At 41.7% G+C, this 27,480-nt stretch overlaps 1 protein-coding gene across 1 annotated transcript; it reads left to right on the top strand.

The window, feature by feature from the left end:
- The first annotated feature begins 214 nt into the window (after positions 1–214).
- LSG1 (large 60S subunit nuclear export GTPase 1) lies at positions 215–25,609 on the top strand. Its single transcript, XM_069557254.1, has 14 exons — positions 215–593; positions 2,068–2,194; positions 6,241–6,361; positions 6,540–6,626; positions 7,118–7,204; positions 11,139–11,199; positions 12,272–12,448; positions 17,425–17,820; positions 18,266–18,367; positions 18,512–18,664; positions 19,102–19,216; positions 21,391–21,470; positions 23,440–23,613; positions 25,155–25,609. The coding sequence occupies exons 1-14, from the start codon at positions 495–497 to the stop codon at positions 25,332–25,334; spliced, it is 1,959 nt and encodes a 652-aa protein (XP_069413355.1). The 5' UTR covers positions 215–494; the 3' UTR covers positions 25,335–25,609.
- The last annotated feature ends 1,871 nt before the right edge of the window (positions 25,610–27,480 follow it).

The raw sequence follows: 27,480 nt of genomic DNA on the forward strand, positions 1-27,480 counted from the left end.
CGATGAAGCCACACCTTAAAACACTAGGCCGAAAATTAGCGCCAGGAAGCAACGCCACCTAGCGCTGCAGGAACACCCTTCACGCAGGTCTCCACCTCCTCCTGACGAAATTAAAAGGAGGCGTGGCTGCTACCGCAACTATGCCCGGCCACTTTTTTCCGAGTCTCCTAGTTGTACCCCGAACACTAAAAATCGACGCACAAATTTAGACGGTACCATTCGTTTAATCTAATCGCCTTATCCAACTTTGAGATATTCTTAGGAAAATATATTGAAAATTAAGCTCTAAAACCACCTTTTGCATTTACTTTCTATCGTAGTGGCAAATGTGAGATATATAAGTGGCGATTTGAGGCAAATTATTGTTTCCCTGCTACTTCGGGCCTTAACCACTTGGGCTCGCCTATACGTCACTTCCGGAGATCGCGCTCTTGAATACCCAGAAAACTGGTGTGACTCTTGCCTGCCGCTTTTCGTTCGTCTTCTGGACAAGCATGGGTCGGAGGAGAGCTCCAGAGGGTGGAACCCTTGGCCGGGCTCTTATCCGCCAGCAAGTTCAACGGAGCCGTAGCCACCGCCACCCTGACTCCTGGGTAAAAACCTTGTCTTTCTGCCTAGTTGTGAGTCTGAACGCTGCGAAATTTACGGTCAGAGTTCTCAGGAAAATATTCCAAAGCAAATGATGCCAAAGTAGGGTTTCTAGGGATGAATACAGTTGCCCCCGGTAACGGCGGGGATCCGTTCTAGACCCACCCCCAGACCCTCTCGGATACTGAAATGCGCAAATGCTCAAGACCGTTAGAATCGACCAGGCGGATAAACAGGCCCTCCTAGCAAGACACGGCCCAGAGGTGGAGGCTAATGTGATGAGGTCGGAGTGAGATCTTGAAAACCAGGGCAAAAGTTTGATATTTATCCTGTAGGCCGTGGAAGCATTTGGAAGTTTCTGCACAGGAATTACGCAAAAACGACTTCTTCTTGTATTCATTTTTCTAAAGAATTGATCCTCCAAGAGCCGCTGGTTGGTAGCAAAAGTACAAAATAATTCAGATTCGTGCTGCACTTTTTTTTATTCCCTAGTGGTGTTACTCAGAACTGGACAGCATTTCTCCAAAGTTTGGCGGGCCTAGTAGCTTCCTGGGCCTGGAAACGGCCATAGTTTTAGGATCCTTGAAGAGCGGATGAAGTGGTTTGATTGATTTGTAATTGTCATTTTGACATTTATTCCTCGAAGTGTTTGAGAATTCACGAAGTTCTCAGTAAAGAACTAGATTCTAATCCTTACCCTGACTTTTGCTGATTCTGTGGCCTTTGGGCAAACCACCTAGCCTTTTAGCCTTCAATTTTTTTATTTATTTGTACCTGTACAGAACATGTAGGTTAGGATGATGTTTATCTTATGAAACTGAGGTGTGTCTGGAATCAGATCAGTAAGTGGCAACTAGCCAAGCTTTTCACCCCACAGAATAAAACTCAAGAAAATACCACATTGTGTGTAATGTAATAAAGGTAACTTTCAGGATTCTTTTGTTTTCACTTTACTGAATGGTACACAGCATCTCACAGTATCTCACAGCATTTAAGTCACTACGTGAAGTGTATTTCTTACTGTGGGTGTCTGTCTAAAAAAGTTGACCGACAGTGGCTGCCAGAACCAGAGTATATGGTTTATGGGTTTAGATTCAAATACCTCTGCAACTTATTAGCTTATGACTGTAGGCAATTTATTCTATCCAGTTTAATCCTGATCGAGATATGAAGTTTATTTCAAAAGATTTTGAAAATTAAATAAGAAAGTAAACGGAAAATAATTATCACGAGGTAAGAAAGTGCTCATTTAAATGTTAACTGTTACTAGTGTTGACTAAAAGAGCTAACACCACCCTCAAGGCCATAGAATGTTTTTTTGGGAATCGCAGGGACAGGGGAGCCTGGTGGGCTGCCGTCTATGGGGTCACACAGAGTCGGACACGACTGAAGTGACTTAGCAGCAGCAGCAGCAGTGTTTATTTGGATGTGAAGAGCAGAAGAAAGCAGCTCTCTTACCCTCCTGTGTTTTACTCATAGCTGCACACAAGTGAGCTCAACGATGGCTATGATTGGGGTCGACTTAATCTTCAGTCCGTGACAGAACAGAGTTCCCTGGATGACTTCCTTGCCACTGCGGAACTTGCAGGAACAGAGTTTGTAGCTGGTGAGTTGTTGCTGAGTGCCTCCGGCACATTTCTGTCTTTGCTGACTAGATACAAGCAAGTCTACTGGGGGGTGTTTTGCCAGTCTTCCTAAACTCATAAGGGAGCTGCTTTTAACCCAAAGGCAGATATCTCAGGAGCAGTGCGGAAGGTTCAGTTGAATTCAACAGGGAAGTACAAAATGTGCCACAGTTGTAAAATTCAGCTCGAAAAAGCATCTGTGGTTACCTATCATTTCAAATTCGAGAAACTCAGTCTCTCATCAGGGAAGAGACCAGTTAACATTATGGTGAACAGTAACCAGCTTTTACCAGAAAATGTTTCCTGCTACCATTGTTAGAAGCAAAATCCTGAATTAAATTTAAGTACTTGTCACACGCTGGAGTGCATTTTTCCACGCATATAATTGTATTTTAGTCACTGCTTGCCCTTTTTTGTTGTTTTTGTTTGTGGTTTTTTGTATGTGTGTGTTTATGTGTGTTTTCTAAGCACTTAGCGAGCTACCTGGCACAGAGATACCCTCACAAACTACTGTTTCTATTGCCCTTCTGTTACTATAACTGCTGTTTAGCAGATTTGTTCAAAATGCTTTTATTGAACCCCAGTTACTTTCAGGTATTGTGTGCCTACTAAAAGTATAGTATTGAGTAAGAGAAATTTTTATTTCTACAGAATTTTATCTTAGGTGCTATAAAAGAAGTCTGTAGCAGAGTAATAAGAGATGGATAAAAGGTGTCCGTTTCTATCTGAAGGAAAACTGGGGCTGGTCAGGGAACTCTTTACCCAGGGTCTGAGCCTTAAAAGATGAGTTGATGTTAGCGGGACAGGTGAGATGATGCAGGAGGTTACATCATCATACATCATAATGGAGGAGCTAAGATCTGAGCAGCAGCCTGCTTTGTTCAGAAAATGGTTAGAAAAAATCTCATGGTTCTTAAAGTACATGGGTACAAGAGGCGATGAACAAACACTTAGGGAGGAAGGAAGGGCCAGGTCCAGGAATGAGGTCTTTAAAGGTGTTGGTTGTAAGCAAGTATATTTTTTGAAAGATCACCGATGGCTTTTGAACAAGAAAGACCAGTTAGGAGACTGTTGCTTTAGTCCAGCAAGCGAATCAGGCCAGGGCTGAAAGAGTAGTAAAGAGAAGAATGGAGAAAAGAACAGAAACAAAACTGTTCGTGGTTAGACTAAACCAGACTTTGTAGAGAGGCTGGAGTAAGTGAAAAGAGTGTCTTTTTTGCATGTTAATGAGTACTCCTAAATAGTTTCGGTATACGGGTTGGTCTTCTGAGCAATGTAATCGTAATTAGAAGGTTGGAATTTTCAGTCCCACTCAGGAGAAGGGGGGCAGGGGGGTGCTTCCTTGGGGGCTCAGTGGTAAAGAATTCACCTGCAATGCAGGAGATGTGGGTTCGATCACTGGCTTGGGAAGATCCCCTGGAGGAGGGCATGGCAACCCACTCCAGTATTCTTGCATAGAGAATCCCATGGACAAAGGAGCCTGGACAGAGGCTGCAGTCCATGGGGTCCCAAAGAGCTGGACACAACGGAAGACACTGAGCCTGAGCGTGAGGGAAAGAGGAATTGGAGACTAAGTAAATCACTAATGACCAATGACATACCTCCATAACGAGATTTCCATAAGCCTTTCAAAAAATCCATAAAAATCCCTCCTGGAAATTAATTCCCTTTCGCTTAGTAATGGAGAATTATTTAATGATAGGATTTTCCTCAATTCTCTGTGTCTTTCAGACAGCACTTGTCTTGTGGACACAAGGGGACAGGGATTCTTAACCTGAAGACTACAAGTTTCAGCTGTCCATGAACCCCTGAGATTGCAGGCAGAATCGTACGTGTGTGTGTCGTGTGTGTGTATACATGTACATAGTGCACTTTTGAATAGGGTGATGGTCCATGGTTTCTAAACTGGTTCTCGTGGATCCCTGACCTTAACAAAGGAGTGCAGAACAATGGAAAATGCTAAGTGTTCACTGGGAACTCTTCACTTTTAAAAGATGGCAAAGGCCACACTCAGCAAATAAGCAGAAGGTATGATATTGTGACATAAAAAGAAGTACGTTTATATTTGGTCTTCATTTCTGGTTCCTTGATACAAGCGTTTCTAAAACCCTGGTGATTTCTTGAGTGGTAGGGGCGAGAGGAGTGTCTTTTATTATTCATAATAAGCCCCTTTCAACATTACTAGGTTGGACTTCCCTGATACCTCAGTTGGTAAAGAATCCACCTGCAATGCAGGAGACCCTGGTTAGATTTCTGATCAGGAAGATCTGCTGGAGAAGGGTTAAGGCTACCCACTCGAGTATTCTTGGACTTCCCTTGTGGCTCAGCTGGTAAAGAATCCACCTGCAATGTGGGAGACCTGGGTTCAATCCTTAGGATGGGAAGATCCCCTGGAGAAGGGGATAGGCTACCCACTCCAGTATTCTGGCCTGGAGAATTCCATGGGATCGCAAAGAGTTGGACACAACTGAGCGACTTTCACTTTTCAACCTTACTAGAGTTTATGCTAATGAGGTGACCTGAGGTTGCTGTGAGAAGGATGGACAGTGCTTCTGCCTGGGAGCTGATTGCCACAGGAACCTACCCTGTGATTTGAGGGTTGGGACTTTTTGAAACTCCTCCCCGAACCCCTGGGGATGGGAGATGTCCTGGAGATTGAGTTAGTCATCGGTGCCCAACTATGTAACAGTGGCGCCCGTGTAATGAGGCCTCCATAAAAACCCATTCGCAGATTAGGCATCTGAAGTGGGGGCAGTCTCTTGATAGTGTCAGAACAGAACTGTAGGACACCCAGTTGGTGTCTGGAAAGTTGGAAAACTGGTTGTTGGCGTGAGAAAACCCATATATTTGGTGTCAGAAGTGTTGGTAGTGAAAGCAGTTCAGAGACAGGTGGCTGCATCATCCATCGTGTGCTTCCTGCTTATGGCTACTGAGATGAGAATAGGAATGGGTAGTTGACTCTCCCTAAGATTTGAGATTTGGGAGCAGCTGCAGTACACTAAGGAATTTGATGTTCAGTCAGAGTGTGGAATGGGTATACTCTGCGGTTTCAGCTAAATAGGGAAAAAAGTGAAGCTATAAGCTGGATGGCGGACTGGGAAAAGAGGAAAGAATCAAGGGGCTAGAGGGATTTACAGAGCTTGGACCAAGCAAAGTGGGAACATTGGAAGGAGAAATTAATGTCAGAAATGATCAGGTATGGGGTTGGAGGGGTGTGTGTTCTGGCTGGTGGTTAAGGATGACATGATGAGAATGGTGACTGAATTGGCTGTTTGTACACTGGGTGACTGGACCGTTCAGTATTGGTGGTCACATGAGGGTAGTGGATTGCCGTCTTTGCCTAAAGATCAAGAGAACCATTGCTGAAGATGACCTGTTATCCTTGAATAGGACCTCCTCTTGGCATTTTGGTAAGAAGCGTAGCTGGCTCCCAAGTGCTTATCTCACTGGAGTCATCTGCCCCGGAGACTAGGTGGCTGTGTGGAGAGGTGCAGTGGAGAGGCCTGGAGCAGCCTGGGGGGATAGAGCCTAGAGCAGAGGCCTCTGGTTATACATACACTGGGTGCTTTTTTATTCCTTTAAATTCTTGTACAGCTTAATTGTGAGTGTTTATAAATGTTCTCTGTAAATTCTAGCTTTGTAGTACCAGTTCTGACCGGAGTGCGTCTCCTTGCTGAACTTTGCTTTTCCCCTCAGTCCCTTTGGCTTACAATTATTCTCCATAGGTAAAATGAGGAGATTGGTTGTAATGAATATTCACTATCGCTTCCCACTCCTATTGTTTCTGGTTCCAAGAAATGCATTTAGTATATGGAGTTTTATAAAAATCAGCACTTGAAAAAAGTGGTTGACCTTTTGAAACATTTAGTAAAGATCTTTCCTTTTTTTTTAGGTTAGGGGAATCTATGTAAATCAAGAAAGCTTAAATTCTGTTTTAGGTGCTCATATTTTTAATATTCTAAGTAATGAATTCACTCTCTATACTGCCTCTTAAATAGCAGTACTTTTTTTTTCCCCCTATGGACAGAGAAGCTTAATATTAAATTTGTGCCTCCTGAGGCTAGAACTGGACTGCTATCTTTTGAGGAGAACCAGAGAATTAAGAAACTCCATGAAGAAAACAAACAGTTCCTGTGTATCCCAAGGAGGTGAGTTGAGTAAAAATGTAGGATATTAAAAGGCATAAATGAAGCCACTGAATGTAAAATTTTTTATTTGGTGTTCACTTTTTTCTGCTTTCTTTTCTCAACTGCCGTTATTAAATCCAGTTATCCTGTTCTATTTTGGTAACTCATGTGGGTTTTTTTTTTTTAATGATTGTTTCAGACCAAAGTGGAACCAAAAAACTAGCCCAGAAGAACTCAAACAGGCAGAGAAAGATAACTTTCTAGAATGGAGACGTCAGCTTGTCCGGTGAGTGTTCACCTCCATGAAGAATTTTCTTGAAATTTTGAGTTAGGCATGTTGGTGTGCTTGCATTGCTGTTTGTATTTTTAAGGCTTTGTTCTTTTAAAGAGGAATGGTAGATTTCATCATATAAGTGCAAATAGGTGTGTGTGCAAGCCACATTGCTTTGTGCATGTGTTTCCTTGCACAAAGGTTGTGAGTTCATTGCTGCATTCCTGGCCTTTTCTCCTTTCCATGTCCTTCTCCCGCCGTTTGTCACTCTGGAGTTGATCACTGCTCCCTGGAGTCTTCTTCCAACGTGATGTATAAACCTCTAGGACTTAAAAACTTAAGTAGAAAATTTAAATTATACAAACTCAACAGAAAGGATATAAAAATCATTTGACAATTAATATTTGTGTGCTTATTTTTTAATGCAATGAATTTGAGTATTTATATTACTTGAAACCTAACTATCAAAATCTAGCAGAAATATAAACTTCTCATTCTAAAACCAGGTTGGAAGAGGAACAAAACCTGATATTGACACCATTTGAAAGAAATTTGGACTTTTGGCGCCAACTCTGGAGGGTGATTGAGAGAAGGTAGATTACCATTTTCTTCTGGTGTAAGGAGGATGTGGTGGTGGTGGTGGTACATTAGATTTGCATGTTATATATGTTTGTGAGCCCAGGGAGGGGTTAAGGAAACAGGATCAAGCTATACAAAGGGCTACTGAGAATTATTATAAAAATTGGAACTGTGATCCTACATTTCTTTTAAAATATAAGGAGGGGGGTTGTTATTAATAAACACATTGATAAACTTAAAATAATGTTTATTGTTTTCTGTAAGATGAGTTGTGAAGCACCTATAGTTATTTCAGCAAATGTATACAAATTCATACTAGTAACATGGAAAATATAGGTGTGAAAAAGGATTGGTGTCTGCTTGCAGAGAGCAAATGTGTTTTGGGGAGAGGTCAAACACCAGGGACACACAGATAGATGAAATGCAATCCTTGCACTAAGTTGACGAAATACTAGTAAAATACAAGGTGGAGTGTGAGTCCTGCTGTGTTACAGATGGAAGGATCACGGGCCAAGTCAGAGCAGAAGGAACAGTTAGTAGTAATGGGGGAATTTAGGAGTGATTTGTTTCAGCTGGGATTTGAAAAGAAGAGAATGACTTTGATAAGTTGAGAATGGGAGATTTTTGATCATTGCCATGTCCTGATTGTTAGAAACTGATGAATCAACTTTCTTCAATCTCATTCTTTGTTATTGCTAAAGGGTTTTTATTTTTGTCAAAAGAGTGTATGAATTATTTATAAGGACCCCTTAAATTAACCTTATATTTGAAATGATGTTTTTAACAATAAGCCTTAAGGGGGCAGGGGTGTGTGTGTTTAATCTATAATATACACTCAGTAAGAATGTTAGGAAACAGGATGCTTTCACTGGGATTCTTGGGAAAGAATATTAGCACATTTAGCATTATTACCAAGAAAAAGGACTTGTATTAAATTTGTAAAAGTCACTTACATTTCTTTTTAGGGTGATGAAAATGCTCTGGAATTAGTGGTGATAGTTATACAATTTTGTGGCTTATTAAAAACCACTAAATTGTATACTTTTAAAAGGATGAATTTTATGATAACATGAATTATCTCTTTTTCTTTAAAGTCACTTACATGCCTCTAACCCGTCTTGCTCCCTTGGGTAGAGAGGGTCATTGGGCTGGGATGTGAGGAGGTGAGAATATTATGGCAAATCTCTAAGCCTGAAGGAAGGGGAAGGTTGCTGCTAATTGCCAGGCTCCATGCAGACCTCTTAGATTGACCTAGGTTTGAATGGGGCTTAGGAAGACCCATTATGGTTCTTTTGGGGACTGGCGTGGACTGATCTCTTCTTCCTGCAGTTAGGATGTATATTGCTGAAAATGCCCTTATTTCCAAAGAGAATTGGTAACAATGTGGAATATTGAAACTTCTACCTTGAAGGAATGCCCCTATCTGCACACTCTTAGTTTATTTTTTAATTCTAGATTTTCTCCTATTTCCTATTTTGTCTGTCTTTTTCCACATTTCTTTTTTTCCCTATTTATTCTGGTTTCTGACTTTTGTGTAAGAGGCTCTCCACAGGTATCAAGTGATGTTTGCCATCTGTTTGTATTTAAGAAAACAAAGTGTTACAAAGCTGATTGACAGGACTTCTGTTTGGGTGATTTTGCCACCAGGTGAACTTCTCTGTATGGTGACTGAGCAGAGATCAATTTTATTTTGTTGGGATACCCTAAGATGTTAGTATCTATGGGTGTTTTCCCTAGGATCAGTGAGTTTCTTAAAGAGAAGCACGATCGTCTGCCAGGAACGGGGTAAAGGTGATCATATACTACACGGCAGCTGGGCCTTTCCACCATTTGGGGTATATGTAGACTTACGTTAATCCTCCTCTCTTCAGTGTGACATCTCTTTCCCACCTTCTCCTATGCTTGATGTCTTAGCTCTGGAGCCTCTCAGGTTCGTCTTCTCCACAATAAAGCCTGGCCTCTGCCATTGGGATAGGGGGCTGAGGGGCTGTGGGGTGAGGTGTGGCTGCCTGGCTGAATGGAACAAGGGAATGGACCTAATCACTCTCTGTTCAGAGTGGTTTTAGCCCCACACCTTGCCCTTGTCTCAAAAGCTGCGTCTCATGCTTCTGATCCTGAGCTTTCTCGGAACTCTGGAGTGTGAACAGGCCTGCTTCTCATTGACTAACTTTCTGAGTTGCTCTTTTTGTCCTAATGAGTTCCAGCCTTTACTTTCATTTTTGTAGGTTTTAAGAGGGAACAAAGGTAACCATATGAATTCTTCCGTGTTTAACAGGAAGGCCCTTATTTTTTATGCCCCTAAATAAGCTGTTTGTTTCCCCAGAGTAAGCTTGGACCTGTTGAAACTTGTAGCTTCAACTGGATTACAGCATCACTTGTTCCGTTGCTGTATCACATGGAAGTGGATCTGAATTACATAAAAACACCAATAAAGTGACTCCTGCCCTGTCTCTTAACAGGAAACATTTATTGATATGTTCTGTAAAACAGCAGATGTCTCCTGTTTGATAACAGGCTAGCTATGTCATCTGCCTCTTTAAGTTCAAGAATAGTTATCAGAAAGGATTTGGTGTATGACATGTCAGTGAAATGCAGGAAACTGCTGAGGCACGGAGGGAAGCAGAATGCTGCTTCCAGTCAGACAGGGCGTTTCCATTGCGTTGCATCAACCCTTCCCAGCACATAACCGGCACTTTGCCCTGCATCTTAATTCAGTACACGAAGCAAGCCATCTTACACTTTGTCTTCTTACTGGTGTGTCTAAGCTGGTTATTCTTTCTGCCTGTTTGGCAGGTAGACATAATGTTTATGGACTTTGGTTCATTAGACTTTGTCCGTTTTTTGCAGTCATTTTTGCATTTACTGTTAAATCCTTACAGTTGGAAAGCAGTGGATATTACCTTAAAGAAGGAAATATTAGGACCCACTTAACTAGAGAACTTTTTAAGCATCTTGTCAGAAATTAGCAAGTCTATGAGTTCCTTTACTCACAAGATTATGCTGGAAATTTATTCTGAAGGAAAATGCAAACCCAGATTTGTCAAAAGCTCTGCCCTGATTGGTAGCCTTGATTTAACACATTTCCTTGGTGTTCAGCATGGTTTCATAGGAGTTACTTGAGGAAGAGCGAACCAGACATGGATTGGGAAGACTACTAGAAGGTGCTGGCACATGGCAGCTTGTTCCCTCCCAGCGGTGGTCACAGTGTCCTAGCCGCAGAGGCTGAGGGCAGGGAGGATCCTACCGGAGAAGGGCAGTATTTATTCATACAGTGCTGGCCTGCTGGTCCCCGCTACCTTTGTGAGGAATTTGAGGGACTTGCTGTCTGTGCAGAAAGTTTTTACATTGCTCCATCATCTTCTGTGTGATGAAGGGGGTTGGATTCATCATTTCCTGCTTCACTGTGGCAACTTAAGTTGATACTTCACTGTTTTGAATTTTTGGATTTAAGCACATTCTTGAAACTGGTGGATGATGATTTGCTAGACGTCAGAAGGGTTTCAGTGAGGTTTATAGTGGCAGCTGTGATCAGGTGATGTATTAGGGCTTTTTGAGGCCTTGCTTAACACAAGTGTAGACTGGGTGCTGAGTATACAGTAGACCTCACCTTGGGTTGAAGTCTTTGGAATAACTCTAATCTTTCCAGGAGAGATGACTAGAAGGTATAGTTTAAAATTACAGCATTTTGAGAGCAGGAAAATGTTACTATTACAGCATGATCTCTGGTCCAGAGTGCTTGAGTTCCCCTTCAAGCTCCATCACTTAGTACCTTGTGACTTTGAATGGACCACTTAGCTGTTCCAAGCTTGTTTCTTCACATATAAACTGGGGATAATTGTGCCCATTGAAAGTTAACTATATCAGTGCCTAACATATGGAGAATGTTTGCTCTCAATACTATTTCCTTTCACTTCACAATGATTGGCGTGTCTCACATTTGTTTTTCAGTGATATCGTGGTCCAGATAGTAGATGCTCGAAATCCGCTCCTGTTTAGGTGTGAGGATTTGGTAAGTAAAACGTGACAAGATTCAAACTTAAGAGGTCTTGGAGCAGCAGTGGGAGAGCAGTGTCACTGACAGCAGTGACTCTGGGCCAGCCTTTGCACCCTGTCAGGTCCCCGACTCCTTCCAAGGCCAGGAGCTTGCATAGTGGTACCCTTTAGACAGATGTTTTCTTCAGACAATTGTTTCCATCTGCAGGAACACACAAACACTCGAACTTTCTAGATTTTAGTTTAGAAGCCACTTTGTTCAGAGGCATTCGCCAATGTTTCTCATTTTTGAAGAGACAGTAAATGAAGTAGCATTTTGCTGATTTTGGCATATGCCTAGTCCCTTCATCCCACTAAGCTTTCTCTTCTCACACCATAGTTGCTACCTTCTGTGGTATTCAACAAATGATCTAAGTTTGTAAAATACTGCAGGGGTCATCATTAAGGTGTGAGGATCACTAGAAATGAGGCGATACAGGCTTTGAATTAATAAGACTGAACACACGTGAAGTATTCCAGCTTCCGTTTGAGGACCATAGTAGAACCATTGTTTTAAAATTTACTGGTGAATAGCAAAATTCAAAATAGGGAAACTCTTATTAATTCAGCTTTCAATATTTTTAGGGTATTTCCTAATGGAAAGCTATGCTTGGGAGTTAATTTAATCACTGAGTCTTATTTTCCTTTTAGACTTCAAAAATATTTTTTGTAATAAACGGTAAGATTATTATTGGCTGTCATCATTTGGCTTGAAAATAGTTCTTGCTGACTGACAAATCAGCAGTTCTTTATTTTTGCTTAAAAGAAACTGTATAAAGAAATGAGAACAGGGCAGGAAAGCATTTCTTTTTTACCCTTTAGTTTTTTATCTGAAGAGTTTGTAAGTATATGTGACCTAACTTCTTTTCAAAGCCTGCTGAAAGGATCCATAGAATGTACCATGATTAAAAATCTTTTATATTAGGACTGTTTTAAAACTGGGACAGTAAGACCTTTTAGTAATAGCTACTGGGGGAAGGGGGTCTTCAGTATAATTAGCCAAATTTTGCCCATTTGGAGAAATATCTGAGTATCTTTGTCTTTCCTAGGAATGTTATGTGAAAACCATTGATGACAATAAGGAGAATGTTATTCTAATAAATAAGGCAGACTTGTTGACTACGGAGCAGCGGAGTGCCTGGGCTGAATTCTTCGAAAAAGAAAATGTGAAGGTCATTTTCTGGTCAGCTTTGGCTGAAGCCATTCAACTGATGGATAACTCTAAGGTAACTGGGGATTTCTTCAGGTTGGGCTTCAGGGAGCAAGATTTCGGTTTATTAAGTGCACTTTGTTTTTTCTTATTGTTGATTTGTGGGGCTTTATTTATAGTAGGGTAGTCGGACACGACTGAGCGACTTCACTTTCACTTTCCTGCATTGGAGAAGGAAATGGCAACCCACTCCAGTGTTCTTGCCTGGAGAATCCCAGGGATGGAGAGGCCTGGTGGGCTGCCATCTATGGGGTTGCACAGAGTCAGACACGACTGAAGCGACTTAGCAGCAGCAGTAGGGTAGTATGATGACTTACAGACAAGTGAGTTGCAAAGTTGCTTTCTCTGAAGACACATAATTTTTTTAAATGTTAGGCAGAAAGTTGTATAGGACGTTTCCTAATGACTTTAACAGTTGCTTTTAAGAGAAGTCAAAACCAAAATTCAGATACAACTGAATGTAATAATTTCTCTGGACTCAACTAGAATCTCTTTTGACTTTGTTTTGAAAACAAAGAAATGAGGTAATAACTAAATTAAGATACACCATGTGTTTTAACCCAGTTTTGATAGAAACAGTTTAAGAGTTATTTTCTAATAAAAATTAATGATAACCAGCTATGGAAAGAACTTAGCAATAGCATCTTAGAGCTGAAAGAGACTTAAAGTCGTATCTTTTCCTGTCCACCTCCTTTTGTCTCACCTCTGTTTATCAGCCATTGCTGACTAGTTAGTGGTCTGAGCTGGGTGCTGTGAATACAGCCCCTTCTTGTTGGTGAGCTCACAAGTTAGTGAGCTCTATCTCTGTGAAGGACTTCTTCCCTCTACCCCGCTGGCAGACAGTCACATACTCTCTGGGGCCATACATACCAGATGTCTCATTCTTTTTCTCTCCAGGGTGAAAGTTCTTCATTCAGTCCAGTGAGGCTCAGCTCTCCTAACCTTGATCTAAGGCCTCTTACTTTCTCCCTGTGTTCTGTCTTCTGCAGAAGACACATTTTTCCGCTCTGCTGCTCCTTACAGACCTGTCCTCCAGTGCACTCCTCACCCTAGGGCCTCTCTGCCTCAGTCAGGAGAGCACCTAAAATGGGTGGCCACTGATCCAGTGTGGTCTTTCAGGTGTGGTTTGCCCAGGACATGTGTTCTTATTTCTTGTGGTCAGGATACTCCCAGGAATTGAGAGTTTTTGTTAATTCACCTCCTTTGAAAGGAGCTTATGCTTTTGGCTCGTTAAACCTATGTACAACCATATCCCTCAAATATTGGGTTGGCCAAAAGGTTTGTTCTGATTTTCCTGTACTACCTTAAAGGAAAAACCCATATGAACTTTTTGGCCAACTCAGTATTTAAAAGATAAGATTTTACCAAGCAGAGCTCATCTATCTTTACATGTGGGGGGGAAGTTTCTCACTTTATTTTTAGCTCAGCTTAGGACATGTTCCTTTTAAATATTAGTGGTTTGCGGACAAGGTAGAATTCATTTCGGATGTGTCATTTGCTTTTCTCTTCTTCCAGCGTTGAATCATCTGCAGATTTTGTGTTGGTCCTTCTGTTTATTCTTAATGTTCATGGATAACGCTGTTGAGTAGTCTGGGGCCGAGGACAGAGTTCGGCGACCTTTCGTGGACTTAATAAGCACAGGTGTACCAAGCATTTAAGATGTATTTGAAAGGCTATAAAAGTGGTTATTGTGCTATTACTGTTGTTAATAAAAGCTAATCCACAGAAAACCTGTTCTTAGCAGGCGCTGCTGTTCTGAGTGCTTGCTGTGTTTTATTTCATCTTCTCCAGAAAGAGTGTAACTGCTTGTAATCCTTGGGCAATCTGGCTTCATAGTCTGTCCCCTTCACCATGGCTTCTCTTGTTTCAAATCCTTCCTGGAAGTTGGTGTCTAGTTGTGGTGCTGAATAATTATTTATCAATATATCACTCAGCCCTGATGCACCAACCCAGTGGCCCTGTTGAAAGTGGGAAAAGGATCAGTTTTTACATCTGTGGTATTCCCTGAACTGACAATCAAGGAGTAGATTCCCAAGGGAAATGGGATTTGTTTGCAAGATCTGTTCTCAGGTAATCTTTGCTGCCTCCTGTTGCTGACTGTCAGCTAACTTGGGGAATTGTTTCCCTGTCAGACTGGATTACCAGTGCTTGGTTTATGGAAGATATTCTTTTTTCCTTTTTAAAAATTGAACCATATATATTTGGGCTCCAAAATCACTGCAGATGGTGACTGCAGCCATGAAATTAAAAGACGCTGGAGGAGAAGGGGACGACCCAGGATGGGATGGCTGGATGGCATCACTGACTCGATGGACGTGAGTCTGAGTGAACTCTGGGAGTTGGTGATGGACAGGGAGGCCTGGCGTGCTGCGATTCATGGGGGCGCAAAGAGTGGGACACAACTGAGCAACTGAAGTCTTCTGAAATCTCTGTTCGTGATCTTCCACGTTGTTACCAGCTGCTGTTGTGATATCGTATCTAATCACATCTGTCATTTGAATATCAAGCATGAACTTATTAAAAATAGATATTCACTATTTTTTAACCTACCTGAAGTTTAGTTCTTTCTCCATGGTTGTTTGGAGAAGGAAATGGCAACCCACTCCAGTATTCTTGCCTGGAGAATCCCAGGGACAGAGGAGCCCGGTGGGCTGCCGTCTATGGGGTCGCACAGAGTCAGACACGACTGAAGCGACTTAGCAGCAGCAGCAGCCGCCATGGTTGTTTAACCATTCTTCTTTTTTTTTTAATGGGACTTTTTTTTTAATTGAGTACTTTTGTTTTCTCTTGGCCATTTGTTAAATTGCACTGTGTTTCCCAAAAGATGGACTTTTCCCTTCTTTCTTTTTTTTTTTTTTTTTTTTGGTATGTGTGTAGCAGAGTTTTATTAAAGTGGAAAAGGGACAGATAAAGCTTCTGACATAGACATCAGAAGGGGGTGGAGAGTGCCTCACTCTAGTCTTAGCAAGGGAGCTATATATACTTTTTCAGTTGGTCCCTTCTTTCTTTTAATTTTTGATGTAACTACCGCAAAGTCCTTTTGTTGCCTGTATCATTTTTCCTGAACCTGAACTGCTTCAAGCCTTAGTTTTCCTAGTACATACCCACGTTCAGTTCACATTCTTGTGTTCTGCCTCTTTCATACTCTTAAGTGATTCGGAATAGCACATACTGACTTCTTGACATTCATTATAGAAATTGCTTCCAACTCCAAGTTTCTTTTTGAGTCGCCTGAAATGACAGTGAAATCATGCCTCTTCTCACTGACTGTTTCTCTTCCCTACAATGTAGGGTACCTTTTTAACTGAGTCCATCATGCCCTCTCCTGCAGATTATTTGGAAATGACAGGTTTGCATCATTTCTAAATCTAAATCAATTCACCCTTATTGATAAGAATTGGTAATACTGTAAATTGTTGTATTTCTGCTTTAGTGTCCATAAGAATTCAGAATGATTGTTGTTAAGTTGCCAAGTCATGTCCAATTCTTTGTGGTCCCATGGACTGCAGCACACCAGCCTTCTGTGTCCTTTAATATCTCCCGGACTTTGCTCAAATTCATGTCCATTGAGTCGATAATGCCATCTAACCGTCTCATCCTCTGTCGTCCCCTTCTCCTGCCTTCTATCTTTCCCAGCATCAAGGTCTTTTCCACTGTGTCAGTTCTTCATATCAGGTGGCCAAGGGGAGTTTTAGCTTCAGCATCAGTCCTTCCAATGAATATTTAGGACTGATTTCCTTGAGGATTGACTGGTTTGATCTTGCTGTCCAGCGGACTCTTAAGAGTCTTCTCCAACACCACAATTCGAAAGCGTCAGTTCTTTGATGCTCAGCCTTCTTTATGGTTTAACTCTCACATCCATACATGACTACTGGAAAAAAAACATAGCTTTGACTGTACAGACTTTTGTCGGCAAAGTAATGTCTCTGCTTTTTAATATGCTGTCTAGGTTGGTCATAGCTTTTCTCTCAAGGAGCAAGTATCTTTGAATTTTATGGCTGCAGTCACCGTCCACAGTTATTTTGGAACCCAGGAAAATAAAGTCTGTCGCTGTTTACATTTTTCCCTATCTATTTGCCATGAAGTGATGGGACGAGATCACATGATCTTAGTTTTTGAATGTTGAGTTTTAAGCCAGTTTTTTCACTCTTCTCTTTTACCCTCATCAAGAAGCTCTTCAGTTCCTCTTCACTTTCTGTGATTGAAGCGGTATGATGTGCATATTTGAGGTTGTTACTTCTCTTGGCAATCTTGACTCCAACTTGTAATTCATCCAGGAGTAATATACCCATGAATTGTAAATGATTTTTACCATTCTCTTTCCAAAAAAAAAAAATCATTGCTCGGTGAATAATTTCCATGCACGGTGTTGTTTTGTCGCTCTCATATTTCACACACAGGGACCTGTGCTCCATGGTGCTCTGATTTATTAAAGGCAGTTATAAAAGAATAGTTTTCTTAACTGTGAGAATCACTGTCTTTGAAAATGCAAATATATATTAATTATAAATTATACCCGTCTTGCTTTGTGCAGAGAAGAGAATGTTAACTGTTTTACTGTTAATGAGAATGTTTTTATTTTATTCTACAGCCCATTGCAAAAGTACTGCCAAGGAATTCAGCTTGACACAGGCTTTTCTAAATTCTTACTCTTTTTTTAATAGATAAAAGAGTTATCTATTAGACAAGATCAAGGTGTTCAGGGTAGTATGGCCTTAGACAAGAGTTATCTGTTAGAAAAAGAATAGATGTTATTTGTTCAAAGTTCAAGTAATATAAAAATGTGTGATGTGAAGGTCCACCTCTAGAGGGCACCACTGTTGATAGTTCAGTTATAGTCTCATGTTATCTCCTCCATCTATCACCTTTTCTCTTCTTCATGTTTTTTGTCCTCTGTTCATCTTAGATAACCACCTCTGAGTGTTTTCACCAGAGTGAAAAGTGCAGTTGTTACACGCTTCTGAACTTATGTGGTTTCTGTTATTTCATCAGGAAGAAGTAAACGGAGACCCTGGGGAAGCTATCACAGCCGAGTTTGAAAACTCCAGTTGTGACGAAGCTGAAATTCTACACAAAGAGACTGAACATCTTTCACTTGGTGAAGTTGCCAGTAGTGAAGAAGATGAGAGTGAGTATGAGGACTGTCAGGAGGAGGAGGAGGACTGGCAGACGTGTTTGGAAGACAGCAGCGGCCCTGATGAGGAAGCCTGTGGCCAGGACTGCAAGGAGGGCCATACTGTGGATTCTGAGGCTCAAGGAAGGAACGCCCCACAAAAGAGGCAAATACACAATTTTAGTCACTTGGTATCAAAGCAGGAATTGCTCAAGGTCTTTAAGCAGCTGCACTCTGGAAAGAAGGTGAAGGATGGACAGCTTACTGTTGGACTGGTAAGATGAGATATGTCATAACACTGATTCATGGGGGTCTGTATTCCCATGCACTGGAACCCCAGAGACCAGTCAGGCCCTGGTGTCACAGGGAACACTGAAGACTTCTTCTTGCCCATGGGCGTCGTGGGAGCAGGCCATGTGTGACAGGCAAAGCCCAACTCAAAGAATGAACTTTCTCAAGGCTTAAACTGGTTACACCCCTGTTCGTATTAGTTACCTTCTGCAGTCTCCCAGTTAATCCCTCCATGTTTCGTGACTTACAAGAGATACCAGAATGCAAACTTTTAAGGTTGTCTTCTGCCCTCCGGTCCAGTGTTCTTTCCTTTAGATAGGGTAGGCCTTTGGCATCCTGTGATGCAGGCTTTTTAGATAGGGTAGGCTTTTGGCATCCTGTGATGATTGCCAACCTTAACTGTAGACATTCCGTCTGACTCCTTTCTAGGTGGGCTATCCAAACGTTGGTAAGAGTTCAACAATCAACACCATCCTGGGCAACAAGAAGGTGTCTGTGTCTGCTACGCCTGGTCACACCAAGCATTTTCAGGTATTTGCACAGCATCAGCCTCACATTTACTCCTCAGACAGTTCCTCCCTCTGAGTGTTTTCTGAAGTTCTTTGCCACTCGTGTGCTGCTCTTCTCCCCTTCCTGTGCTGTGTGCCCAGCCTAACCGCCTTACTTGTCCTTCAGACTCTCTATGTAGAGCCTGGCCTCTGCTTGTGTGACTGCCCAGGCCTGGTGATGCCGTCCTTTGTCTCTACCAAAGCCGAGATGATTTGCAGTGGAATCCTCCCAATTGACCAGATGAGAGATCATGTCCCACCTGTATCACTGATATCCTTGGTGCTATGCCAAAATTGTGGTGGTTCTGTGTATATTGGAGCTTCAAAAAAATCTGGGTAATTAAACAGGGGAGGAAAAAATAATCCCTCCTTACATAATTGTAAGGATTAGAAACAAAGATTGTGTGATTTATCTCTGAATTAGGATTTTCTCACAAATCTGTAGTGTATTTAGGTAAAAATTTGTCATCTTGAAGTCTGTTTCAGAGATAATATTTTTAAAGGATACATTTGGAGGTAATCATTGGTGCATAAGGCTTTTTTTTAAAAGAGGGACTGAAAGTCTTTTAAAATTAAGAATAATCATACTACTTTGGAGAGGTGGAAAATTTTTTGGCACCATGGTACTGAAATACAGTGTTCTTAGAAGATGCCATGGGGAGGAGGAGGAGGGTCAGTTCAGGGAAGGAGATTCCTTGACAAGCTTATGTTTGCCAGAATATTCCAAGACATGTTTTAGAAGCTACATACGGCATTGACATCATAAAGCCTAGAGAGGATGAAGATCCCCAGCGACCTCCAACATCAGAAGAACTGCTGACGGCTTATGGATGTGAGTGGTGATTTATTTTAAAATGTGAACAAAAAATAACAATATAATTACTGACAGAAACAAATTCAGAATTTTCCCTTAGCATTTGTCGTCTTTCAGGGTTGATATTTTTGTGATCCTTTTTGTCTTTCCTGCAGAATAGCCTCCAGGTAGCTGACTTGGTAGTGGTTTTGGGGTCCAGCGGTAAAGGAGGGGGAGCCGGCTGCTGCCTGAGTGGTATTTTACTTCATGTTAGGTGCATTTTAGAGTCAGAGAAGGAGGTGTGCTGTGTGCCTTGCCTCTTCTCAGGTGTTCATCATAGAAATCAGTGCCTGGGAAACGTGTCTTCCCAGGCCTTTGTGGTCTCAGGCTTTTTCCTGTAGGAGGCCTTGGACCCAAGTGTAGACGTAGGGGTTCTGATCTGAGGCTCTGTTGGCTTTTCTTCATGGGAGTTCCATGTAGGAACTTTCCAGGTGGTGGTGGTGGTAAAGAACCTGCCTGCCAGTGCAAGAGACATGAGAGACGAGGATTTAGTCCCTGGGTTGGGAAGATCCACTGGAGGAGGGCATGGCAACCCACTCCAGTATTCTTGCCTGGAGAATCCCATGGGCAGAGGAGCCCAGCAGGTTGTAGTCCATAGGGTTGCACAGTCAGACATGACTAAAGCAACTTAGCATACACACACATGAGAATTATCTTTGTCATTTCTCCAGTTGACTGTGATTTACTATCTTAAACACAAACTTTAATCTGGAGAGACCTGTATCTACCTTAAGAAATATCAGTGTTAAAAAATTTCCATGTATATGTATCTTGCCTTTCAAGAAATTGCCCTCAGCTAGGAAAGAGTTCAGGTTATTGGAGTGCTTACTGGCAGAGAAAGGTGATTTGATATAAACCACAGTTAAATCAGACCTTGAATTTTTGCCTTAGTTGAGATATTTTAAAGAGGATGGATATTAAGCACTTGTGGTAAGACTAGTATAGTCACAAAATCATAGGACAAGAAGGGGTCTTAAAGATGCCCCCATCCCCCATCTCCCTTTCCTTACAGCAAGTAATCTGAGCTCCGAGCATGAAATGACTTGCCCAAGGCGGTGTCTGGTCCGTGGCATAGCCTCAGTGAGAACCTAGGTTTCTTTCCTAATCCATCTCTCCCTTGTGCTGGCCTGAAAGACTGGGAAAAGTAGACTTTGCTTCAGACTTTCCATCTGGTTTGATATCCAGAGAAAACTGAAAGTAATATGAGGCTTTTCAAATTTTTCATCTAATTCTCTCTGGTAAATCAAAAAGTGAGGACAAAGCCAGTTTGTAAAAACACATGCCTAAACATTCTTAAAATACTAGTACAGTTCATCATCTGTCCGTGTATTTGTTAACCATTTTATCTTCTAAGAATCACTTTTTTCTCTGCATCATTTGTGCCTTAATGATTTGTAGCAGTTCTTTGCCACCTATGTTTCAAATGTGTTTCCTGATGTATATTTTCTTCAGCTCTCTAGAAGTCAGTTTTGTTCGGTTTTTAATTTTGTTGGGTTTGGTGTTTTACTTGGGAAAAGCTGTTTTCCTATAATTTTTTTTTTTAATTTTTAGATTTTCATCGTCCTCCCAAAGGTATTTTTGTGTATATTTGTAACTACTTTCTTCTAAACTAAAGGACCCAACATAGGGCTGGTACGAGGAGCTGGGTTTTGAACCTGTCAGCTAAAGCCTGTGTTATTATCAGCTGTGCTCTGTGGTTCCCTTCTAATTGGATTAGTATTAAAGGGATCTTTGTTGTATGTTTGGAAAACTGAAAAAAGTGTAGGTATATCATTAAATAAGAAAACTTGATCTGTTGCTTTTGGTTTTGCTGATAATGACAACATAGCATTCTACAAGTAGCCTCCTTGAATCAGTGTTTAAAATCAAAGAGATCAAAGAAATAACTAGAGTAGAGAGAGACTGAACGTGTTTATCACAACATGTTGCTAGGTGTTTGTCAAAAGATCAAATGTACCGGTATAGCCGGTCCTGGATTATCAGATATATTTGTAATGCTAACCAAAATATTTCCTACGTTGTTAATTGATTTTTTTTTAAGGTAGCAAAAGAATGCAGTGTAGTAACAGAAAAGGCTAGATTTCCATTAACTTCAGGTTTCCTTGTTACAGTGCCTTCTAACTGAGGCTTTATGGAATTCATTTTTCCTCAAGGTATGCGAGGATTCATGACAGCACATGGACAGCCAGACCAGCCTCGATCTGCGCGCTACGTCCTGAAGGATTACGTCAGTGTAAGTGAGCCCTGCCTTTTGTTCCCTCTCGAATAAGTAAGGAGGTCTTTTTCCATTACATGTGTTTAGGGTAATGGCAACCAGCTGGGTTATAAAGGAGATATTTTCTTTTTGATACTGTTTTATAACTGGAATTATACTCTTGACCCAGGGGAGCCAGCGTCATATAAAACGTAGAAAGGACTGACATGATACGAGATAGATGAACATCCCTGAATATCTGTTATCAGTAAAGGTGATAAAGTATGTAAGCCTGTGAGCTATTATTTCCCTGTTACAGTGAAGACATGGTAAGTTTTGGGTTTTTCTCATCAGCAAACTAGGAGTTCATAGTACCTATCTCATGAGATTATTGTGGGAAATAAATGAGAATGGTGTATATGAGTTGGAGACAGACACCCCCATGTACACAAACACCACTTAGCTCTGTGCCTAGTGTAAAATTAGCCCCAGTAGTTTTTATTATTAGCAGTAGTAAGCTGCTGCTTTCCACAAAAGGTATTCTGGGAGGCTTGTAATAATTGGCTGTGAGGATGTCACTTGATTCCCTCCTTGTCTTAGTATGTCATCACTGGGGCTTTGAGAGCACAGAAATAAAAGAGGACAGCCGTGTTCTTTTTTTTTCAGTTTAGGAAGAAAATAGAGCACTTGTACGGATGAATTACTTATTAATTATTCTTTGCCATTTGTCAATCTGTGAAGGATAGAGGGGTGGTGATTGTTGTTCAGTCGCTCAGTCGTGTCCAACTCTCTGCAACACCATGGACTGCAGCACGCCAGGTTTCCCTTCCTTCACCATCTCCTGGAGCTTGCTCAAACTCATGTCCATTGAGTCTCTGATGGTATCTAACCATCTCATCCTCTTTCACCCCCTTTCACCGTCTTTTCCAGTGAGTCAGTTCTTTGCATCAAGTGACCAAAGTATTGGGGCTTCAACTCCAGTAACAGTCCTTCCAATGAATATTCAGGGTTGGTTTCCTTAAGGATTGACTGATTTGATCTCCCTGCTGTTCAAGGGACTCTTCAAGAGTCTTCTCTAGCACCACAGTTTGAATCTATCAGTTCTTCAGAGCTCAGCCTTCTTTATGATCCAGCTCTCACATCCATACACGACTACTGAAAAAACGATAGCTTTGACTAGACGGACCTTTGTCGACAAAGTGATGTCTCTGGTTTTTAATACGCTGTCTAGGTGGAGGATGGGGAAAATGAGTTTAAAAACAAGCACAGTCTTTAGAGTACACATGGGAGGAAGAGGAACCTTGGCACCCAGTGAGCAATGGCATCAGGCCCAGTGTCCCCACTAGTGCAGCCACACTGTCCACCTGCAGCCTGGCTTCTGTTGTGGAGAATGCATTAAGCACAGGGCTTCCCTGGTGAGACTCAGTCAGTGAAGAGCCCACCTACAGTGCAGGAGCCTGCCTGCAGTGCAGGAGGCCAGTTCAATCCCTGGGCCAGAAGATGCCCTGGAGAAGGAAATGGCAACCCACTCCAGTGTTCTTGCCTAGGAAATCCCCTGGACAGAGGATTCTGGTGGGCTGCAGTCCCTGGGGATGCAAAGAGTTGTTCACGACTGAGTGACTAAACCCCCAACTACCACATTAAGTTTTGGATTGGCCAAAAAGTTTGTTCAGGTTTTTATATAAGATGTTACAGAAAAACCCCAAACAGCTTTTTGGTCAACCCAATATAATCACGTACTTGTACTGAGGAGTACATTAAACAAGATAAAGAGGGGCACAGAGTAGAAAGACTACATTCTAACTTAGGACTATGGAAGGAGTGAGGCCTGTAGAACACTAAGGATAGTCGTCTGGGTGTTAGGACTGTCTGGTCGCAGTGACCAGAACTCATCTCGGCTATGAAAAGAACGAAAGTTCCATCAATGTGCCCTGGCGAGAGGCCACCGCTGTGAACTTCACACAGATGCTCTGAGGGTGTGCTGTTACCACATGTGTTATCTCTGCAGGGTAAACTCCTGTACTGTCATCCTCCTCCTGGCAGAGATCCTGTGACCTTTCAGTACCAACACCAGCGACTCCTGCAGAAAAAAGTGAATGGTGGGGAAATAAAACTGCAGGTGGTTAGAAATAAAAAGGCATATCAGATTGAAAATGTAGTGGACAAAGCTTTTTTCCATCAGGTGAGTTTTTTAAAGTTTTTTTTTTTTTAACTTCTGATCCAATACACTTTATTGAATAGCTTTATTGAAACAGCTTTATTTAGTAACAGCTTTATTGAAATGTCATTCGCATATCATTGAATTCACCCTTTTAAAATATATGATTTAATAGTTTATGGTATATTCACAGAGTTGTGTTAACCATCACCACCATCTAATTTAGAACATTTTATCACTCCAGAAGGAAACCTTGTACCCATTAGCATTCACTCCCCATTCCCCACTTCCCCTAGCCACTTCTAACCAGCCATCTACTTTCTCTATAAATAGATTGTTCTGGACATTTCATATAAATGGGATCATATACTGTATGATCCTTTGTGGCTGGCTTCTTTAGCTAAACCTAATAGCTTCAGGGTTCATTCACGTATCCATACTTCTTTTGCTTTCTATTGCCAAATAATATTTCATTAAATGGAATATACCACATTTTGTTTATTCACTTATCAGTTGATGGATATTTGGGTTGTTTACACATTTTGTATATTATAAATACAGCTGCTGTGTACATTCACATGAAGGTTTTTCTGTTCACATGTATTTCATTTCTCTTGGGTGCATACTTTGGAGTAAGATTGCTGGGTCATTGGAATTGCTGTATATTTAACCTTCTGAGTAGCTCCCAGACAGACATATTTTCCAAAGTGGCTACACCATTATACATTCCCACCAGCAATGTATGAGGGTTCTAATATCGCCACATCCTTGCCAAACTACAGAAAGGTAGAGATATTTAAGCTAGGGTTTGAGAAACAAATAAAAATGTGTCAGTGGGAAGAAGTGATGAAATTTCCAGGCAGAAGGAGTAGATGAACAGAGGCAAAAAGATATGGGAGTGTAGACTTTATCAGCACCAAACCCATGTTGCAGGTGACCCTGTGTGCTGTTGGAAGGAATATGGACTTGCTTCCCAGTCTGCAGGGGCCCTTCAGAGATCTGTGAGGACAGGACTTAGATACGGATTAGAGAACTCTGATGGAAGTGTGGACTCCGGACTCAAGGAGTCTTGCGGTGGCCCAGTAAAGGCCAGTGAACACCTGGGTTAAAGCAGTGGGGATGGAAAAGAGGGGAGGATGTACAAAGTTCTAGAGACTGGAGTCCACAGAACTCAGTGCCTAACTGTTGTGACAGATAAGATGGAGTGTGTCATCTTGGGGGCTGAGCAGGTTTTTATACCACTGGCCGAAATAAAGAATGTAGAGTCAGCTTCTAACTAACTGAGTTGCACAAGTAGAATTTTGATATCGAGAGAGATTTCCAGAAAATAGCTGGTATTATGAGTATTGATATAGATGGTGTTTGAAGCCATGGGACTAAACAAAAGTTGAAGGCAGAATGAATTGAAGACAAAACTCTGAGAAACTTATTTTGAGAATGGGGAGAGAAAGAAGAGCAGTGAGAGACGGAAGTCCACTGTCCTGGAGTTCTCCACAAACAGTTCTGTGCGTATCCTCTGAAGGAGACTGCTGACACCGCCGTTAATATCTTCCCTTATTTCCTAGGAAAACGTGAGAGCTCTGACCAAAGGAGTCCAGGCTGTGATGGGCTACAGGCCTGGGAGTGGCTTGATGACAGCAGCTGCTGTGAGCTCTGAGAGGGGGGCTGGGAAGCCCTGGAAAAAACACGGCAACAGAAACAAAAAAGAGAAAAGCCGCAGACTCTATAAGCACCTGGATACGTGAACTTGGACGCAGCAGAACTGGCACCTTTGCTGTGCATCTGTGGTGCTATGGGTGGGCCCTTGTGATGCACACACAGCAGCCGGTGTTAAGACCAAGGGGCTCCTTAGAGCACCAGCTCAGACTAGCAGTTGTCTCAGGTTCCCAGGACCCTGCTCCTGTGGAAGGCCGAGTTTAAGATGAGGGAATTTATGATGTATATTTGTGTAAATATATACACAAGTGCAGAGTAATTTATAAATTGGGAATTTGGGGGAAAGATTAAAGTTCAGCTGCTACTTGTGGGTTTTTTATTGGCTTCTATAGATTTATTGCTATTTGGACATTTCAGATTCTTTAAATGATTTTAACTTGCTAAAACATGGCTGGATTTTTTAGTACATGATTAAATTTGTGATACTCAGCCTCACACGCATACCCAACTTATGCCCCTGATATGGCAGAAGGCATATCAGATTTTGGAACAGGGATTGGCATGGATGAGTTTTAAAGCCTGTGGAGAGCATGACCTACTGAAGATTTGAGTGTCCACCTCAGAGCTGGGAGCATGTGTTTTTTTTGTGTCATAGATGGTTTTGGAAATTTAATGAAAGTTATGGACACTTTGTCCAGAAAAATGTGCATTACCACCTACGCAGATATGCAAAATGTATCTAGAGAGTCGTAAATCCCAAAGTTCATGAATTCACAGTTAAGAAGACTTGCCTTTAACGGACCGTAATATATTTGGTATATTTGAAAATGTGTTCTATCTGGGGAATTTAAAATTTTTTATTCACCAATTTAACAAATACTCATTGACCAACTTTTCTATTTTGATGAAGTCTAAATTTATCTTTTCTCTTTGGTTGCTTGTGCTTTGGTGTTAGAATCAAAGTATTGCCAAATGCAAGATTACTAAGATATACTCATTTTTCTTTTTCTGAAGAGTTTTAGGGTTTTAGCTCTTAAATTCAGGTCTCTGGACCAGAGTTCACTTTTGTACGTAGTGTGAGTTAGGAAATGGATCAGCTTAATTCTTTCACAGGCGCATATCCAGTAGACCCAGCACCATTTATTGAAAAGGCTCGTCTTCTCCCATTTAGTTGTTTGGGCACCTTTGTGGAAAATCAAGCATAAATGTGAGGGCATTTCTAGAGATGTACCTTTGACAAGTCAAACGTTCATGAGTGGATAACCACTGTCAATAGTATCAGACTCAGCTTTCTAGCAAGTATAACTTGTAAGAGATGGATGTCTCTGCAGATGCCCCCCCACACACATACACACTCCACATCCCTCAGTGTGAAATGGCATCCGCCTGCCTGCAGCCCAGTTCCTGTACAGGCCGACCGCTTGCCACAAGCCCTGAGTTCCCTGCTTTCCCACCTGAGGACTTTCCCTGCACCCCCAGGAGCTTGCTCAGCCTACACAAAGGGCAGCTTGGAAGGGCAGGAGGCTGAGCCCCCGCAGAGTAGCCCCCAGCCGGTAAGAAGTGGGGGCCGGCTGGTAAGTACCCCAGCTTCCTGTCACCCAGCACGAACATTCTAGTTTCTCACAAGATCCTTAGTGGAACTGAGCCCTATTTGCCCACGGTTAAACTGTCTTGTTAACTCACCTTTCCTTGCTCTTCTCCCTACCCTGTCTCGGTTTCGCTGCTTCCTCACTTCTGCTTCATGGAGTTGCCTCCCAAATAAACTAACTGAACCTTTGCTTAGAGTCTGAGGAATCCAAACTAGGACATCCTGAAAGAGAATTTCTGTTTTCACTTTTGCTTCTGCCTAGAATATGTCTTGTTAAGCAAACTTGAAATTTGTAAATAGTATGCCCACCCTTGTAGAGGTTAGTATTTGGAGATTTTTGAAGGGCAGTCATTATCACTATTGTTTTGAAGTTTTTTCCCATATTTTATTACAGGGGACATACCATCCTTTTAAAGCAGAATGTGCTATATATGTGTCGTCTGTTTACTTTGAGGAAATTAGAAGGAAGTAAAGTTTTGTCAAGAAACCAATAGCAATGTTTTCTTCGTGGATAAACAGGAAAAATTGGTAGCAGGCCAGAAATCCAAGTGCTCCCTTGTTTTATTAGCCCTTTCCCCTCTTCAGTCTTTGTGGAGAAGTGAGGAAAATTTAAGTTTCCACCATTTACAGCCATTTATTGTCTGTTG

The sequence above is a fragment of the Ovis canadensis genome, chromosome 1 (genome assembly GCF_042477335.2).
Source record: "Ovis canadensis isolate MfBH-ARS-UI-01 breed Bighorn chromosome 1, ARS-UI_OviCan_v2, whole genome shotgun sequence".
Classification (NCBI taxonomy): domain Eukaryota; kingdom Metazoa; phylum Chordata; class Mammalia; order Artiodactyla; family Bovidae; genus Ovis; species Ovis canadensis.